General features: G+C 28.8%; 1 protein-coding gene across 1 annotated transcript in view; it reads right to left on the reverse strand.

Moving 5' to 3' along the window:
• Nucleotides 1–328: 328 nt before the first annotated feature.
• The window catches only part of LOC142317502 (transcription factor hamlet-like), a 59,342-nt gene continuing 39,852 nt past the window's right edge, over nucleotides 329–19,818 (reverse strand). The window contains exons 3-4 of the mRNA XM_075354062.1: nucleotides 5,931–6,258; nucleotides 329–2,350 (exon numbers count right to left, since the gene is read on the reverse strand). Of these exons, the coding sequence (XP_075210177.1) occupies nucleotides 329–2,350; nucleotides 5,931–6,258 (2,350 nt within the window). The remainder of the gene's footprint in view (nucleotides 2,351–5,930; nucleotides 6,259–19,818) is intronic.

Here is a 19,818-nt window from a genome sequence, read left to right on the forward strand (position 1 = left end):
ATAAAATTTTACACCTTTTGCAAATCTCTTCAAGTTAGAATTATTGTATTTTGTTTTTTTATTGAATCAACAATCACTCCACTGAAAACAGTCAAAAGTTATAAAAAAGAAAAAAATAGGGTTTTACAATGAACTGGCATGGAAATCACAATGACAATAATTGTTTACTGAATGAAATAATATTGTTTTGATTTTTATTGATGTAAATAATAAAGTTTTGATTGAGATCTTTTTGAAAGAGATCAGTATTATCTATACATAAATGTAGGAACTTTTTTTCTGTACACCCAAAATTAATTCAATTTGATCATTATATTACAATTTGTTGCTAAGTAGTAACTTGAATTGCTTTTGGGTCAGTGGTATTATTGTTTAAAATGTGTTCCTCTTTTTCTGATTTCACTTTAATTCCATATGTGATGGGTATAGGTGTTGTAGGTGGTGGAGATATATGTTTATTTAGAACCATAGCAATAGGTGAACCTTGTGGGCTAGATTTTATAATGCTGTCACTAAAACTCGATATATCTTGTGGTGAACCTTCTTCTGAAAGACTTTCTGAATCTTCTTCTTTATCAGCCGGTTGTGAGCCTGGATTTAATTGCTGAGGGCTGTACAAATGAGTTTGTATGTTGTTATTATATTGCTCTCTACCACTAAATGTAACTTTTCCTATAAAAGATCGGATTTCATCAAAATATGTTTCTTCTCGTTCATTCTCATTGCTACTACCAGGACTGTCTGCTACTGCTACAACCCCACTCCCATCATCAGCCTCATGCTTCTTAAGGTGTCTGTCAAGATTAGTTTGTTGCCCAAAGCAACGATCACATAAGGGACATTTAAATGGTTTCTCTTTATTATGAATGTTTCTGACATGTCGCTGTAAATTTGATGAAATACTAAATGAACGTTCACAGTATTTGCATTTATACGGTTGCTCCCCTGTATGGGTTCGAAGGTGGCGTGTTAAGTTTGCTGAACGAGGAAATACTTTGCCACAAAATTTACAGGCATACCTATCTTTATGCTTTCCTCCTGAGCCGCTAACATTATGTGAATTAGTAACTTCTTGATATGATTTACTTCCATTGAAGTTGAAGGTGGGTCTGAGTAGTTCATATGGAGATCTAGGTAATGAATTACCATTAGAAATTCCATTTACTAATGGGCTAAGAAATGGAAATTGCCTTGTTGGTCCAAATGCAGTAGGTGGTGGTGGTGGAGGAGGTGGAAGAAGACGATCATGTCCAGCATTTCCCTCAGAGTGATGAGGGTGGAAGTTAGGAAAAGGTGTTCGATATAATGTTTCTAAAAAAATAGGATGTATGGGTCTAGGATAGGCCATAGCTGGTGCTAATTTACTGCTGTGGTTATCAAGTGATGATGATACTTTTTCTGATATCACATTATGAGATTCGGTTAGTTCTTTGTGAGATTTTACTACAAGCTTTTCTTTCTCAGAGGGCTGCCTTTCTGTTTTTTCATCCTCAGGTTTTCTTCTTCTGTGAGGTGAACTTAATCTTTCCTTATCATCAATTTTAACTTCATCATCCTTTTCTTTCTTTTCTTGTGTTCTTAAATCTAATGGTTGGTCATTTTCTGTGTTATTAGTTTTTGAAGACTTGCTATCGAGTTCATCATTTTCTTTTGCAGGTGATGTTTTTCCACTATTGTCTTGTTCTTCATTTTGATTCTTCTCCTGTGGGTTATTCTGATATGATGTTGATACCGGAGGTCTTGCAGGAGAAGGTCTCTGACTTGAATCAGCTTCTTGAGCTGTTGGTGGGGATATTTTACTTGGGGTAAGAACTAATGATGTGGGAGGAGTCGTAGGTTCTATATTTACATTTTGCTCTTTTTCTCTTATTGGAGATACTCCTCTGGCATCATCAGAGTTATTGTCATTTCTTCTAGACTGATAACGTGATAATGATTCTATATTGAATGAATTCTTTGATATTTCTTCTTCATGTAGTTTTGGTTGTGGTGGAGTTTGACCAAAAAAAAATGTATTAAAAGGTGGCGGATGCCCTGTAGGATGAAACAAAGATGGATAGGATGGTATTATTGAAGGTGGGTAAAAGGGTAGACCTCCTGTAAGACCACCAGGTGGGCGAGGATAGAAGGAAAAAGGATTTGGATTACTAGTATGGTGAGGTAAATGTGGCATTACTGATGGTGGTCCTGGAGGAGTGTTTCCAGTTGAGTTTGAATCACAGAACCGTTTGTGTTTTGAAAGCGATGTTAAGGTGCTGAATGACTGAGCACATTTGCTGCACTTTATCTGCATCCGGCAATCTGCATGCATTCGCTTGTGTCTACACAAGTTTGAAAATTGTGTATAGGCCTGAAAATAAAAATAAATCATTAGATATGTTGATTGATAATTCAAAGAATTTACATAATTTAAATTTTCTAAATTCAATCTCCTAAGTATAATAAAAGAGCCCTCATCCCTTGAAAGTGTTAAAGAGAGATGGGTGTATGAACAGTTAAGGATTGAGAATTAGGACAGTGTAGATTTTATAGCCATAAAATATGTTAAGCAACCAACTGATGGGCCTGAACTTACCTGAGTAGTTAATATGAGTAAACTTGTAGTCAAACAATGAATCTCTTAGGAAAAAAATCTTCATAGATATCTTGTAAAATCCTTAATAAAATACCTTAGATATTTTAGTAAAATGTGAGGTAGGAAATAAATTTCCTAATTGGACTTAAAATGTCAGGAATCATTTAAAAATTGTGAGTCTTTCGTTTATAGGATTTAATACATATGTTATAACAGACAAGCTCTTAGGTTGATAGCAGTTAATTCTGAAGTATGAGCTGCAACAATACCAGAAAATAATTTTTTTAAGATCCTCTCTTGTGCCTCTGTGTTTTATTTAGGACTGGGCTAAGAAAATCAGAAGAATAGGATTGTGCACAGGCTAAAATGTCTAAGGCTTGACCCATATCTAAAATAATAATCTAAATATTGGATGTCCTAACCCACTCATCCACCCCTTCTAAAACATCAATAACTGTTTTTTTTTTTAAAAACTCATAACCTCATATTAAGAATATTGGGTATTTCTATCAGTTGCTGATAATATCAACTTCCAATTCTCACTGGAAGTAAATTACCCAGACCGGAAGTTCACTTTTTTAAAAATAGAACATGCATATTCTGACTACGAATTTGGATTCTACATTGGAAAATACATAAGTTTTGTTTTGTCAAAATGCGATATTTGACCTTTAAATGACCTTTGAAGTTGACTTTGTGCCAAGTCACTATGGAAGTTCTTTCAATTTTTTGACTGTAAAATACAAAAATCGCAGCCGTTTTCAGTGAAAAAATGGCCCTGAAAAAATAAATAATCTTCCAAGACTGAACAGTTACGTGCGAAAAATTGCATTAAAATCACAATTTATCAACTTGAAAATGGAAAGCAACATAGAAATCAACAAAATAGTTTATTCAAATACAATTTTTTTTTTTTATTAATTTTTACGTAGAACCAATTTCTGGTCATGACAACCCATTTACAGGTAATATTGCTTCTCAAAAGAACGTATTTGGTTTATGGTTAGATATCATTACTGTTATTCTAAAAATTCGTTTTTTGCAAGTTGAAAGAAGTTTCAGTGACTTGGCACGAGGTCCATTTCAAAGGCCATTTAGAGGTCAAAAATCGCATTTTGATAAAAAGTGTTTAAAACAAAACTTAAGGATTTTCCAATGTAGAATCCAAACCTATGGTCAGAATATGCCTGTTTTATTTTTAAAAATGAACTTGCAGTCTGGATAACTCACTTGGGAATTGGAAGTAGATATTATGAGCACGTGATAGAACATACCCAATTTAAAAAATATGGGGTCATCAGTTTTTTAAAAAGAACTAATTTTTGTCATTTTAAAAAGGATGGGTGAGTGGTTTTGGACACTGTATAGCGGTACATTAAAAAAAAAAAAATATGTAGTAAAACTGAGGTCATAACAAAGGTATTTTGACAAAGAAGGAAATAAAAGTATTTCTTCCTATAAGGACTTAATTAAAAAAAAAAAAAACATTTTATAAAATCATAAAATATGTCATGAATTAAACAGAATCAAAGTTTGAGAAAAAATTTAATATTCGTAATTTAATAGTGGCTGTCACTCACTTAAAATGTACCATCAATTTCAAAAGATTTGCATAGATTTTAATCTTTTTTTATTCTAAAATAAATAGGAATGAATACTTTATCAATGTTACCAACTATTTCCCTCTAAGTTACTCACTATGAGTGTAATGGTCTATAGTATTGTTTTTGTTTTAAAAACTTATTCAGCCTTACAACTGTTAGGTTTATTATTATTATGAATAGACTAAAATGTAATAATGAAATTTATATTGGTTTATTATTATTTTTTGTGATTTTGATTAAGTACACTGACTTAATTTTTTCCATCTCTTTTTCCATTTTGTGATTTTTTCCATTTTTTTTTGCTGTAATGAATTTTTATGGATGAATAATCACCAGGCAGGTACCCTAAAAGTATTAGCATGGGCATTATAATTCATTAAATCTTTGACTTATTGCAAATTAAAAATTTTAATTTTTTTACTTAAATTCTATCAGATAGTGTATTTTGATTTGATGTATATAGGATTTATATTAAGAAGAAGAATGATATGCATTAAATACTGTACATGATCTTGCACTTAATAAACAAAATTCAACAGAGCCTTGTGCTAAGGAGGTATTTATTTATATATTGTTGATTTTTAACTTATTCTTTTCTTAAATTAAATGTTAGTAATTTATATTTTTTAACATGTTCCATGGAAATAAAAATAAATATTTAATAATTGGAAGTATAAAGTCTCTATTGTAATGATTTTTTTACTTTGATATAGGCCAAAAAGATAGATTATTTAAAAATAAAAGAACATAATAAATTGACATAATAAGAGTGAGCTAACTTGATGCATAAAAGTTTTGTAACAGCTCATCTAATAATGAAAATGAAAGTCCACAAAATAAAAAATTATCATAGCAAAGTAAAAAGAAAAAAATAATTATGAAATAGAATAAATACACTACATAGATATAAAAAAAACAAAAACATATTTCATTACAAGTTACAGAGTATTTAAGATAGTAGTCAGATAAATATCTCATATACTATACTAACTCTTCTACTTTTCCGAACTTATACCATACTTAAACATTTCTAATATTCAACTGTTGAAAGGTTGGAGATATAAGATACCGTTAAGCAATATTTATTCATATGTGAATTAATAATAATGAACACATCCAAGATACCAACCAGATTTTACTGTTTACTATTAAGAAGTTTTTCCTTTATTATTTTATTAGTTTATCACATTAATTAGGACGTAACATTTAAACCAAACTTATACTTTTAAAATTACTGCTTATTTAATTTCTTTTCTATATTAAATGTCCCGAGATAGGCTGTAAGTGTTCAGTAACTGGGTTTCTATAGCCTCATGCTGACTAATTCAGAGACAGTTATATTAATTAATCTCTAAAGAAAATGAAAGTACAACACTAATATGGACATTCAAATTTGAGTAAAAATAACTACATCTTTAACCACAGACTAATGAACCAGTCTTTAGCATCTGCTTTTAGCAGCTTTAGCTTCTTTAAACTGTTTTTAGTTATAAAAGCAGCTGGTAAAACATTGCTAAATGGCCAACCAAGCAAAAGGTAAACTTAAGTTAAAAAAAATTTAGAAACTAACATTTTATTTTACACCCGATCTTAAATAATGCACAGCAGCCTTTTATACTGTGTTTTTTTTTTTAAATGAAAAAATAATGGTTTATTACTCCATGATAATGAAATTATTAATATTTAGTCTACTATAATATTGATTCTTTGAATCCAAGAAAAATACTGAAGTTGGACTTTACATGACCAACCTTAAAGCAGACCTCGCACTGAAATGGCTTGACACTGGAATGGATATGTGTGTGCTGCTTTAATCCAGATGATGTTGCAAAAGTCTTGCCACACTCTTGACAAGCATGTGAACGTGCTCCAACGTGATTAGTACGAATATGTCGTTGTAGGTTGCTGGGATCAGAGAAGACCCTTGCGCAGTTCTCACATGGATATTTACGATTTTCCCCGTGAAGAGCTGCAGTATGTCTAATCAAAGTAGGTCGCCAAGAAAATGATTTTGAACAGTAGTCACACTTAAACTGATTGGCGGGATAATGATGTGCTGACACAAGATGAGTGTCTAATCTAAGTAAAACAAAAAGAAGATTAATCAATCGGTTAGTAACATAAAGATTGAATAAAACATATAAGAATACCTTGTAATATTTTACACTTTAAAACACATAAATTAAATAATATCTTGTAACATTCTCTTTTACAAATTTATTGTGGTCTATATATAAATTACACGTAAGTAATTTACTTTTTTTGGAAGTGAAATTTTTTAAAGTACTATACAGCAATACAGCTGACAGAAGCAACATATTGAATAAATGCAAGCCAATTACATTTATTCCTACATTCCATTCTCTATGACATTTCTAACCAGTTCAAAACTGTTGCCAAATACAACAATGCTACTGATAACTTTCTGATAAAGACTGACAGATGAAGAAGGAATTCTTAAATAATTTTAAAAGGATTCTTTGAAAGAAAAAATGAAACAGTATAATTTTATTTCATATTTTAACTTACTCTATGTACTTAATTTTGTCATGAATGGTATATAATGAATGTAGTAAAAATCTTATGTTGAACTTTTGTTAATTTTTTTATATTCAAAAAATAATTTTTTTGTTACGATAAATTATGACAGTTATTTAGAACTAGTACCTATCTTTATTTATAAATTTAAGTAAATTAATAAAGACTGGTGTGATGATTTATATAATCAAAGATTTTTATGTTATAAAAGGTTTAGGATTGAGATTATTTTTTAAAACATATTTTTTTATTTGCTTTATGTAGATTAGTTTTATAGAAATCAATGGGATTAAAATTAATAATATTAAAATGATATTAAATGCAACTGCACCTGTTTAATATCATATATAATATCATATTAAATTATATATCATATATATATATAGAAATATATATATATATATATATGTATTATAATATGTATATATCTATATACATAGAAATGAACATGTATGAGTGAATTTGACGGTATATGGGAGAGAGTTATTTTAAAAAAGCTAAAAAGAAACTTTGAAATTGTGTTTTTTTGTATGTTTTGTGAAGTATGAAAATAAAAGAAATAAAAAAAGTTGATGATGAAATGTTATTCCAATTTTATGGAAAATAATGGTGACTCTTATCAGAGATTGGGGTGGTAGTGTAGTGTATTCTGATATGTTATTCTGGAGTGGGCAGGTGTAATAATGTTGTTGGGGTTAAGCTGAGCAGGGAGGCAAAAGAGGGATCTGTTGTGAACCAACAGGTGTGGTTGTAATAGACAGCTTGTATGGCTTGTGAACATGCACAGAAATCAATGTCTTCTATCTTTTATAACTTTAATACTATCAGCAAATATCATAATTAAGGTATTCCGAACCAAATATTTCTCCTCACTGTTTAAATAAAATGAAAGTAATACTGATGAACTCTATTTTATTTGTATTTTTGGAGCAATTTTAATGGATAAGTTTAATTATTTTGAAGGATAGAATGGAAATCAAAAATCTGGTTTATTTCAAAATTCTAAAACAGTATTAGGTAAAATAAAAAAAATTGTAAAAGAAAAAACTTTTTATAAGATTTAAAAACATCTGTTTCCCAAGTTATTAAACAAAAAATTAAAATAAAATATTAACACGTAAAACGGTAAAATTATAAAATAAATTAACCGCTTTTTGTCTTATGTAAAAAAAAAAAATGGGGGGAAAAGGGGTTAAATATACATGCAATTTTTTATAATTGTTATAATAAATCTATACATATAATAAAATGATAACTATGGTTGTTTCTGTGCGCATTACGCAAAAACTACTTGAGAGATTTTTAATAAAACTTTGCAGATTTATACCTTAGAAGGCTGGCCATTATCTCTAATCAGAATTATCACGATATTCCTAATAGGGGTTAAGATATTAAAGACATGCATTAAAGAAAAAAATTAATCCTTTTATTTCATTACATTTCTCTACCACGGTAAAAGAAAAGATCTCTAAGTTCAGTTCTTCCTTCCTTTTTCCTATTTAGCCTTCGGGAATTACCGTTCAGGTAATTACTTTAGAGGATGAATGAGGATGATATGTATGAGTATAAATGAAGTGTAGTCTTGTACAATCTCAGATCGACCATTCCTGAGATGTATGGTTAATTGAAACCGAACCACTAAAGAACACCGGTATCCACGATCTAGTATTCAAATCCGTATAATAGTAACTGCCTTTTTTAGGACTTGAACTTAACTCCCGACTTCCAAATCAGCTGATTAAGTTTAGATCTATATATAACCTAACCAAATCTGTAAAATAATTAATATTTTATTAGTTTATTATTATTGTAATTAGCTTAAATTAGCACATTTAGCGAACTTTTATGGGGTTTGATTGTTTATTTTGGATGTCGATATTGGATTCTCAAAAGTTTAAACAATATGTTTTCAAGAAAGAGAAGTAACCTTTCTTATTATTCAAAGTTTGTTAAAATATAAAATAATGAGAGCAACTCGGTCTTATGAAATGGCTGAAGTACTGAAATAGTCTAGGTCAGCTACTGACCGAGAGCGCTACGCCGACTCGAGCTGTAGCTTCGTCCATTGCAGTAGCGTGTGAAGAGATTCTACGTCAAGAACGAAGGAAACGTTGGAGGAAAGAGTTTTTCAGGTTTTAATTGTCATTTATCAATATTTTCTCACAAGTACGAAAATATCCACAATTACGTTTCGTCAGTCTTATATACAAAAAAAAAAACAACATATAACATCACACGCAATATTGCACTTAAAATATGTATTTATATAAGTATGCAAGTCGCGTTACCCGGTTTAAGTCTGGGTTTGAACTAACAAATGTTTTCCTACAACAAATATATAGTAAGACGATAATTAAAATTATATATGTTTTTAATATATATATATATATATATATACATACACACACCATATGATAATACATGCTGATCAAAAGTTTAATATTATGATCTATTTTAAAAACTATTAAAATAGGCTGAAGCGTTTGCTACATTTTGGCGCTATCTTGAATATTTTTTTCTTTCTTTTTTTTTTAGTAACTTAAGAGTAATAATTTTTTTCTGTAAATATTTATATAGTAGTTTAATTCTGCAAAGACGTATAATATTTATATCTTCACAATATTTTTTAAACGCACCTTTCAACCAACCATACTGCAGGCACTGTAATATAATAATTATTTTTACACTGCTGGATGCAATAAAGTATAATTAACAGTTCTGACAGATCCTACAATCTTAAAAATTACACCATCTAGCTAATTAAGAAGCTTCCATAATCGTAGCTGCTGTTTATTAGAAATCAAAATCCTAGCCCTGTATTTTTAAAATTATTTATTATAATAAAATGGATTTCGAATGAAAGTTCTCTCATTTTTTTGTTGTAATTTTCCACCGCATTTCCTTCGTGAAGTGGCAGAATATACGTTAGCTAACATTTTTATGTTTGTAGAATATGAATGGGTTTGTTTTTGGTTTCAAACTTTTTATATCGGTACATTCTTTCAAGACATTCTTCTATACGCAATAATTATCAAAATATTAATGTAAACATAGGCCTAGCATACAGCAGCATCTGTGAAACTGACTTATTTATACTTCACTAGTATTCCTAAAAATTATCTTTATATATCTCGTATATATATATATATATATATATATATATATATATATATACATACATATATACGTATACATACATACGTATACATATATACGAGTATTTATACATATATATATATATATATATATATATATATATATATATATATGTATAAATACTCGCGCGCGCGCGTGTGTATATATATCTTAAAATTATATGCAATATGGTTCTAGACTTTTTTACCTAAACAGCTTTTCTAGTATTTTTAATATTCCATTACTTTTTAAAAAAACTGAGAGTGAAAGAGTATTATTGCTACTGAAAACAATTTAAAAAAGTAATTGTTCAAGTTTTTGTAAATAGTCAAAAATATCTTTAGATAGAAGTGTTTTATAAGTCACTGTAAATCAATATAAATCACTTCTAAAGAAAGTAATCTTTAGATAATTAACCCCTGCTTTGAATTGATATTAAAAAAATATTTACAAATAAAAATTACCATACAGATGTGAAGATTTAATGATATCGAAACAGATGTTAACTTTTCAAAATTGAATTAAGTACTTCCTGTTTCGTGATTCCGGTACGGAACGAAGTACTTGCAAAAGCAGATGTCCGGTTACGGATGGGCGCTTTCAACACTTAACTTTAGTGTTAGCTGTAACTGACCTGAAGCTATAATTACATACTATACACTTCAATATGATTTTATGTATGAGAAACCCTCCTTTAAATAATGAATTATACTAAAAATAAATTACACTATCTCAAATCATTCGTTATTTCATAGTTTTAAATAGTTTTTTGTTTAGAATATTATTTCTTAAATACTTGTAACTCTTTGTATTTTAAATTAAAATACTGTATTAAGGAAATGAACTGTTATGATAAATGTGCAGCAGAGTTTATGAATAGATTTAAAAAAGATTTATTTAACAGTTTGTGGTTTGAAAATTATTCAAAACTAGCTGCCATCTTCAGAATTTATTGAGTACCTGTCTAAACATCAGAGATTAAGGCTGCACATAAAAATGGATTATAGGTAACCTAGAAATTTAATTTTATTGGTCAAATGATCGAGGAAATTAATTTTCGGAAATAAGATTTATTTATATTACTCGTTTTTAGGGAACAAAAATCTTTAACTAAAACTAAAAGTTGAATATTTTAAATATTCTCAAATTATACCGTATTTCAATGTTAAATCACAAATTTTTAAAAATCTTATTTTCGTATTATAATTTAATCTGAAAGCCTTATTTTAATAAGAAAAATAAGATTGTAACCATATCAAATTATAATTTTTTACAGTAATACATAAGTAGTAAACTTTCTTTACACATCCCATTGTTCGATTTCTATTTTTTTAAACAAAATACGATTCGTTCAATGGTAAGTGAACAGATTAAACACGAAAAAAAGATTTACGACTTCTTAAAGTGGGCATTATTTTGTTAATGAAAAAGTCCATCAGATTCTAGTACTCCAGAAATAAGTATTTTTACAAAAAATTGTTTTTAAATTTATATATTTATTATTATTATTATCATTATTATTATTATTAATTATTTATTTAATTTATTTTTTCAAACATTATATTTACCATTGCATCATATAAAATATTAATATACTGTATTAATAAAATATATCTCGTATTTAAAAAAATTATATACATAATGTTTCCAAATTGCACGGCAATGTCTTGGGAGATGATTTTATAGCCAAAAATAGGAAAAAAAATTCATATTAATATAGGACAGAAAATGGTTCGTTAGCGAGTTTCGGCTCGCGAAACATTTAGCCCTGCTTTCTGCTCCATCTGTGAAATTAAACATTACTAAAATTCTTGGGATACAAGTCAAGGGATAAACTTTATGCTTCCTAATGGTTTTTTTATCTAAGAAATTGAATAAAAGTGGTCTCACATCCCTATCTCAGTTACAATTTTAAGAAAAACCGGGTAAAACACGAAAACATTTATAACGAACTGTTTTCGAATCTACGTTCATATGAAATTTTTTGTTTGTTTTTGACTATAGAATCATCTCCAGAGAGAATGTCTTGCAATTTGGAATCACCTGTATTGTAACCGTTAGGTGCAGTCAGAATAAAAAGATAAGAACACTTACCTAACTGTTGCGCTTTCCGAGTGTTACTTCACCCTCAGCAGTCTAATATACTAATTACACAAGATTAAAATAAATAAAAGTAAGATTTAAAATTTAAAATAAAGTTCATTAGTTGTAAATACTTGTTCAATAAATTAAAACAATAAATCAATGGTATGATAATGAGTCAGTCAAGCTAATTACTTAATTAGGATAATGATTCATTATGTTACGGTACATTACAGAGGTTTTAATTTATTGCACAAGTATTTACATACTAATGAAATTTGTTTTAAATTTTACTTTTAATTTTATTTTAATTATGTATAATCTGTATATTTGACTGCTGAGGATGGAGCAACACTCCGAAAGCGCTACAGTTAGGTAAGTGTTCTTACTTTTTTATTCTGACTGTATGTGGCGGTTATAATATAAATTGTTTTAAATTATTATAATATAAATATTCACACATACAAGCGCACACACTCACGTGTGAGTGTGTAGTGTTCATTCACTAGAATGAATTATTCCAGTGAAATGAAAATTAAGATTGGCAAGATTGAAAAAGTACAGTTCTTTTAATTAGTTATTTTACTCGAAATTATTAGATATAAAGATCTCGGATACGTTTTTCCGTTGAGCTGAAGCCTGATAAAACGGTTTATAATAATTGTAAAAAAACATTAGGTTGTTCTTTTATCATTACCAGTCTATTTTCTGTTACCTTACACAATTTTAATTTCGTACTGGTGGGGAAGGAAGAAAAATGAAACAAAAGTACAGTTTAATAATATATTTCTTTTTTTAACCTAATACGAATTTATATCCTTGTGAAAAAAGTATCTAAAAATGTCTTTTTATAATTGCCAAATAATTAAATTTTTCTCGTCCAATTTCGGTTTTTTAGACAAACAGTTTTCCGGTTATTCACAATCAATCTATTATATTTTTAAAAATAATAAAAATGTAATTTTCTATATCTAGCCGAGTAAAAAAATGTTTACACTACTAAAAAATAATCATTATAGCAGGTGAAGTTTTATTTGTAAACACAAATGTGATACTTCGCGTCGTATACAAAATTACACATTTAACAAAAATTACAAATGTCAACGAATTGTAACTTTTATAAGAAAATAATTAACCGGCGCCTTGTTACATCAGCAAAGACGGCCGTGAACAGTCTATTTATTACATCATCGTTACATTATTTTGATTTATTTACGTAAACTGTTAATTTAGCAGATATTTTTGAAGATGTTTTTCATTTCAAACATCAATTTGTTCCCGTTGTTTTAGTGGTAAATACTAACCAATGGTTTCGTCATCTAATTCAGCGCATCAAAAGGAAACTTTCCAGTTGTTTAAATACAAAAAAAAACAATTCCTGACTGAAATAGTTGCTGTTATTATAACAGAAAAACTGCTGGTATGAAACGTCCAAATATGGTGAAGATAATGAGAAGATTTTGGTTAGTAGTCCAAGTAAAAACGATGTTTTTTTTTTTTAGCAATGTTAGTAGCAATTGACGCATGTCAATTCAGATCGGGTTAAAAATTGGTTTAAAAAAAGAGTACCTTATTTTTAAGAAAAATGTTAAAATAAAGCAACGGTTTTTTACCAAATTATGAAGCGAGTTATTAAGCTTCAAACTCGTTGGCAAAGCTATAACGCAACACTCTCGGATAGGTATGTAACCCGCACGACGGTGATGTGTCACAAACTGTATATTGATTGCGCCGTAGCATTAATTTTATTTAATGTTTCCGTGAAAATTCTCAGCGTATTTGCACTTCAGTTTGTTAAATAAAACTAAAATTTACATTGTACAGAACTTTGAACACTCTTCCTTCATATCATTGTGTTTCATAAAAAAAGCATGAAGACAATATTTCGCCGATTATTTCAGTTTTTCTTCTGAGGTAAAATAATTTTTTTTTTTTAGTAAAAAAAAACCACCGTCCTGCAATGAATTTTAGAAAAATAATTAATAGAGGGAGAACCTAATGGCTATAAAAATAAATAAAATATCAGATTAAACTTTTAGAAAACATTTTCCTTTTCATCATTTTTATCATTTATATTTTTTTTTCATCTTACCAAAACAGACACAATAACTTTTACATATCCATTAATGATGTAATTTAGTAAATGTTTTAAGAAAAAAGCTAAGGATAATAAAATAAAGTATATGAAACATATTAAAAAAAAAAAAAAACCTAAGTGCATGTACTTAATCTCCGCAGTACATTTACAAAAAATACGTACGGTATTTTCTCCTCTATAGGTATAATTAGGTTATTATTTTATTTTTATTTACTAAATTTTTTTTCGAAACTGTAAGTAAAACAAATATAATTTACATAATTAAACAAACAAACATAATTAATTGTTGTAGAAATATTTTTTTACACTGAAATCGCCACTAGTTTAGAGCATTTTTTGTGGTAGAGGTGCGATTTTGAAAAAATAATTTTGGTAGATATCATTATTTTTTAATTGTTAACAAAAGTGCCTAGGAAAAATAAGACCTTAATTAGGGGAAATCTCGAGATACTCAGGGTGATCTTGCTCTACAGTCTCATCCCCTTGACCTTTTAAGTTCAAAATTTAATGCCATCAATGCCCCATATACAGAAGTAATCTAACCAAGTTTGGTCAAAATCGGTCCAGTCGTTTTGTAGATATAACGGGTGAGACACCGAACACACACACGTCCATACGAACATCCGGAAAATTTTGATCCGGTTTTTTAGGTGAGAAAACATCAAGATCCGGTGAAAACCGCATTTGTCCAAATTGAATCGTTTGCAATACTTTCCCTTCTACAGCTATAGCTCTGCTGTAGCGCTAGACGGGAAAGTAAATGATATGGCTTTTATTAAATTATATAATAACTAATTAATCAGCCTAACACAGGTTAATCATAATAAAAACGGTGGTATAGGGTTTGCAGATGATTATAAAGAAGGGAGAGAAATCTTACTTAACCAAATCTCAAATCAAAATAAATCAAAACATATGTCGCATAATTGTAGTAATTTATTATTAGAACCTTACTTAATACATCAAACAAATAAACTAAAATACACCACTTAACAAATCAAGATGAAAAATATCTTTTTTATGAATATAACATTTAAGTTAAATAAAATAATTATCTTCATTTGATTTAAAAATGCTGTGAAAATTGTAGGCTAAAAAATTACTGTGTGCTTAAATTAAGAGTAAATTTGCAGATACATAGAAACGTGAAATGACTTTAAATAGGGCAAATTGTGATTACTAGCTCAACATAAAAATGTATGCATATATATATATATATATATATATATATATATATTATATATATTATGCCAAAAAAATTAGAAATACTTATCGCGTGGTTTAGGCTTTTAAATTGGATTAATGAAATGGTTGGAGCTAAGCGTAGGCATTATTTCATAACTAATGTGTTGCGTGTCGAAATAAAAATTAACATACTGAAAGTAATCGGGTCGGTTTTACTAATAATAAATTCACGGATAAAAGTAAAACTATAAGAGAAATTCACCATAATTATGCGTCCTTACTTTCGTTGAATCTATTCAAAATTTTCATCAGTGTTTGATTATAACATAAAATATTGTTCTCTAACATTAGTGTTGTTCTCTAAGTAATTAATTATTTTTATATAATCTCTACCTGAAAATAATTATTTATATATAATAAAATTGTATTCAGTCCTAAACTAATGTTTAGCTGTTTATACTTATTATTTAACTGTCCTGACTCCAGCATAATACTCGATAAATTTAAATTTAAATAGCATTTACGGTGGTATCAGGGTTACCACGATTTTCGATTCTGACAAGACTCCTAATATTTCAGTAACTGCAACCTTCGATGATGATAATTGGAATACTGCAGAACCCGAATTTAGAGAGCAGGTCTTATCTTAAGGATACTTATTACAAAATTTTGGACCTGTAAGCTGAAAATGTAAAATAGTAATCTCATTTCAGATTCTTTACGTTGAAATAAACAAGTAAACTATAGTTGTGAAAATTAAAGTGGAATTCACTTTTATCAGTGGAAATAAACTGGATTTTAAATCAAGTCGTTGTAAACAATAAAAGAAGGAGGCAGATCTAGTCATAAATACGAATAGATACTTATTTGGTTGTACATTTTTCAGTGGAATATTTTTATTTTCTTTCATTTAACATAAACAAAGAAAATCAAAAAAATCTTGGAAGGTGATTTTGGAAGTGGGGGAGCAGAAAAAAATAAAAAATACCGATTTTTGAATTTTCTGAAGTTTTTTTGGTTGTTTAGACAATATAATGATAATTTTACCATAAAATTTCATAATTTATTGCACCCCAATCGCTAAAGAAAATCTTAGGTAACTTTTTCCATGCGTCACAATTTTTCCAGTATATACGAGTAAGAATAAATAAGCAATGCCCGGAAAGTATTAAAACTTTGTTGTCAGCTTTTCTTTAAGTCGTCAGTTTGTGAAAACTTTTGGAATACAAAATTATTTTTGTGTAGAAATATATCCGCATTTAATGTTCTTAAAAATTCTAGTTCGAGTTAAGTAAGTAGGAAAAAGCATTTTAAAATAAAAAAGATCAAAAATTCTTGACGTCCTGCAATTTCCAATAAAAGTGAAAGCTTTGAACTTTAAGTTTTTTCTTTGGAACTGTTTCATTCTTAACTTTTTCTGCTATGTACAATATGATGTCCTTGTAGTTTTATGGAATACTTACGATTTGTGTCTTATGGAAGGTTGTGTACAGCAAATACAGTTATGGGTTAACAAGCAGACGAGAATAACTAAGCAGATGTAAGGACGTAACATTTTTATCAGCTCATTCACAAGGAATTTCACTGTTGGACAAAACTGTTACATTATATATTCAATTTAAAATGCTATACGTGTAAATTAAAACAAAATTAAATTATAACGTCATGAGTAACGTATATTGCTAGATGATAGTTTACTACGTCAGCTTATAGCTTCTGCGTGGAAGAATATAGAGTTAATCTTTTGCAGAAAATATTTTCTTGATCGATATTCAAATTCAGAAAATATCAGATAAAATAAAGAGGTACCAATAAAATAAAAAACAAAAAAAAACGTTATTTTTTTCTTTCTTTTTACTGAAGGAGTACATAATACAAATCACGAAATCAATTAATATAATTTTATGTTCCTTTTTACAAAACTGGATTGAAATAGAAATAAACAAAATATTATTTGGAAACTTTACAGTAGTTAAGTTTTGATATACAGGCTGAAATTATGGAGCTGGTAAAATAGTTATGATAAAAATAAAAAACCCACAAACGATAAGAAATTATCGGTTGTGGTCTTTCTAGTTTTATCATTTAATTTCATCCTGCTAGTAAGCGTAACACGCCATCTTGTACTCGATACACTTCAGAATCTTATGTCCTATATAAATACATTTTTAATGTTATCTTTAACATATTTTAATTCATCGAAGGAAATAAAACTAAGAACGCATTGTGTTTCGTGATAGTAAAAGATATAACTGGGACTACTAGTAATAGCCTGAGTTTATCAGTACACCAAAAAACAAATAATTATAACTTCCTACTTACTAGTAGATGTCTTACTATATTATTATTTTGTAAAGCCGAAATGAAATGTTAAATAAAATATAACCTTTGAACAGATGGTTCAAAGGTTATTTTTTAAAGGCTATTTTGTGATTTTGCAGGATCAATTGTATTTGATTTATTTTTCCTAGCATTATCTCCTAATTAAGGGAGACAATGTTTATAAGTTTATATAGTTTCATGACAGAAAAGATTCATTTATTTGTTGCTTTACACTATCTGTCTCACGGTTCTCAGGCATGTAAAGCATCGTAGGTAAAAAAGGTATCAGTCAAAGAAGCTTTTCTAACACGGGTGAAAGCATTTAGTTAAAATTAATGGTGTTCAATAAGCAGCGAGTTTCTTCGGTGAATAAAATTGAAGTTGTCTCTTGCAGGCCTACCACAGAATTTTAGTGAGTAAGAACAACCTTACTTCTCACTTTTGTTGTTATGCTTGGAACGAGATACTTCATATTCTTGAGTACGATTGTGCGTTTCCCGAAATAAGTTGTCTGTATTAATAAATTCTAATTTCAATTCTACGGTTTACTTTGATTGATAGGATTAGTCTGCCTTGTGATTTAGAATAGAACTGTTGAAAGCCAATACAATAATACAGAATAAAATGAAGTGAAATGTGCGTAGAAAGGAAAAAATTAACAAATGTATGATTTTGAATAGATATGTCTAAAACCAAAATTAAGGAAAAAAATAAGAAAACTGTTCGTTATTAGCGGTAATAAAATTCAATTTAAACAGGTGACTTCTAGATGAACGGTCGTTATACTGGTATAAAGGTATGTGATTATATTTTATTTATTTTGATTTTAAAATTGAATTAATTCCGTAAAAAACCAGGACACCGGGGGGGGGGGGGTCCTGTTCATTTTCATTTATGTACCTCTCACCAACCAAAATAACCGGTACTACGCGTATGCAATTAAATTATAAATAGATCTCATCGGTTAATAAAAAAAATCAACCAATTAAAAATTTCTAAAAGTGAAAAAATATTCTTACCGCCAGTAATCGAGACATTTTTTTTTAATATTTGGTAGTAATTTAAAATCAGTTTTTTTCACACTTTATGTAATTAACAGTTTAAATGAAGAATTTCAATTATAGTTAGTTAATAATTAATTGTAGTTTTTTTCTCTTAATTCATTAACATGTTAATTCAATCGTAAAAAAATTACAAATAGAATAGATTTAACAAAGCTGATATTTCTGACAAGCACGTGATTAATATTATCTTAACTTATAACTTAGGTAATCCTAAAAGTATTATGTTTTAATTTTAGATTTCAAACACTTAAAATGTTTTCAAGAACTTAAGATCCAATAAAATATATTTTCTATTTTTAATGAAACTAAAAAAAAAATAATTTTAGTTCGGTATTTTATACGATTTTTTTTTTTATAAAAATGTAATAAAATCAAATTTCGAAGAATCTTTATGACGAAAATATATAACTAAATGATACATTGGTTATCATACATCGGAACGAAGAAAATTGTCCCGGAAAGGGTATAAAAAAGGTAATTTTTACTCAAGATTTAAATTATACGTTAAGATTTTTTTAAAAGAAAACAACGAACAAAAACAAAATGAAAGCGAAGTGGGATGAAAATAGGCAAAAGGAATAACTATTGTGGCTTCAAGTCCTTACCTTGTAGTATTATATGAAATAAAAATTAATTTAAAGTACCGATTCACTTAAGGGATGTTTGACGTATTTTAAATGAATAGAAATGTATTTCCTTTTCAGAAATATATATCAATCGCTATACATCTTGCCGATAGTGGGGGTGCTGATAAAACGTAACGCTTCTGCGTAAGACTCGTTAGGGAGCAAGAAAAGGGAATTCAATAAACAGTCCATTAGTACAAGATAAGCGAGATGTAACTGAAACTACCATGGTAAGTATTATGCGACACACAACACGATCCATCTTTCTTGATGTTCATTGGGATCGAGCAGCGGTCTCTATTCTACTAAAATAGCTTTTCTGAGTAAGGACAATGTTAGTGTCGATGAGGCGTGAGGGAGTGTGCGCGTGGGTATGAGGAGGACACGGTCCAGGGGACTCCCCACAATGCAGGATCCCATCCCCCCCGAACTCTAAACCCCATCTCCCTGTCATCATTAACACCTAATTGCCCTTCCGACTTACACCCTACCATATAAATCTTACACAGCACACTTACAATGCTTACACTTACGCTTTCGATTAATTCTTTCTAAACAGTTCAATTTCTTACTTAAAATATCTTTAAAC

This window comes from Lycorma delicatula, chromosome 1, assembly GCF_047948215.1.
Source record: "Lycorma delicatula isolate Av1 chromosome 1, ASM4794821v1, whole genome shotgun sequence".
In the NCBI taxonomy this organism is placed as follows: domain Eukaryota; kingdom Metazoa; phylum Arthropoda; class Insecta; order Hemiptera; family Fulgoridae; genus Lycorma; species Lycorma delicatula.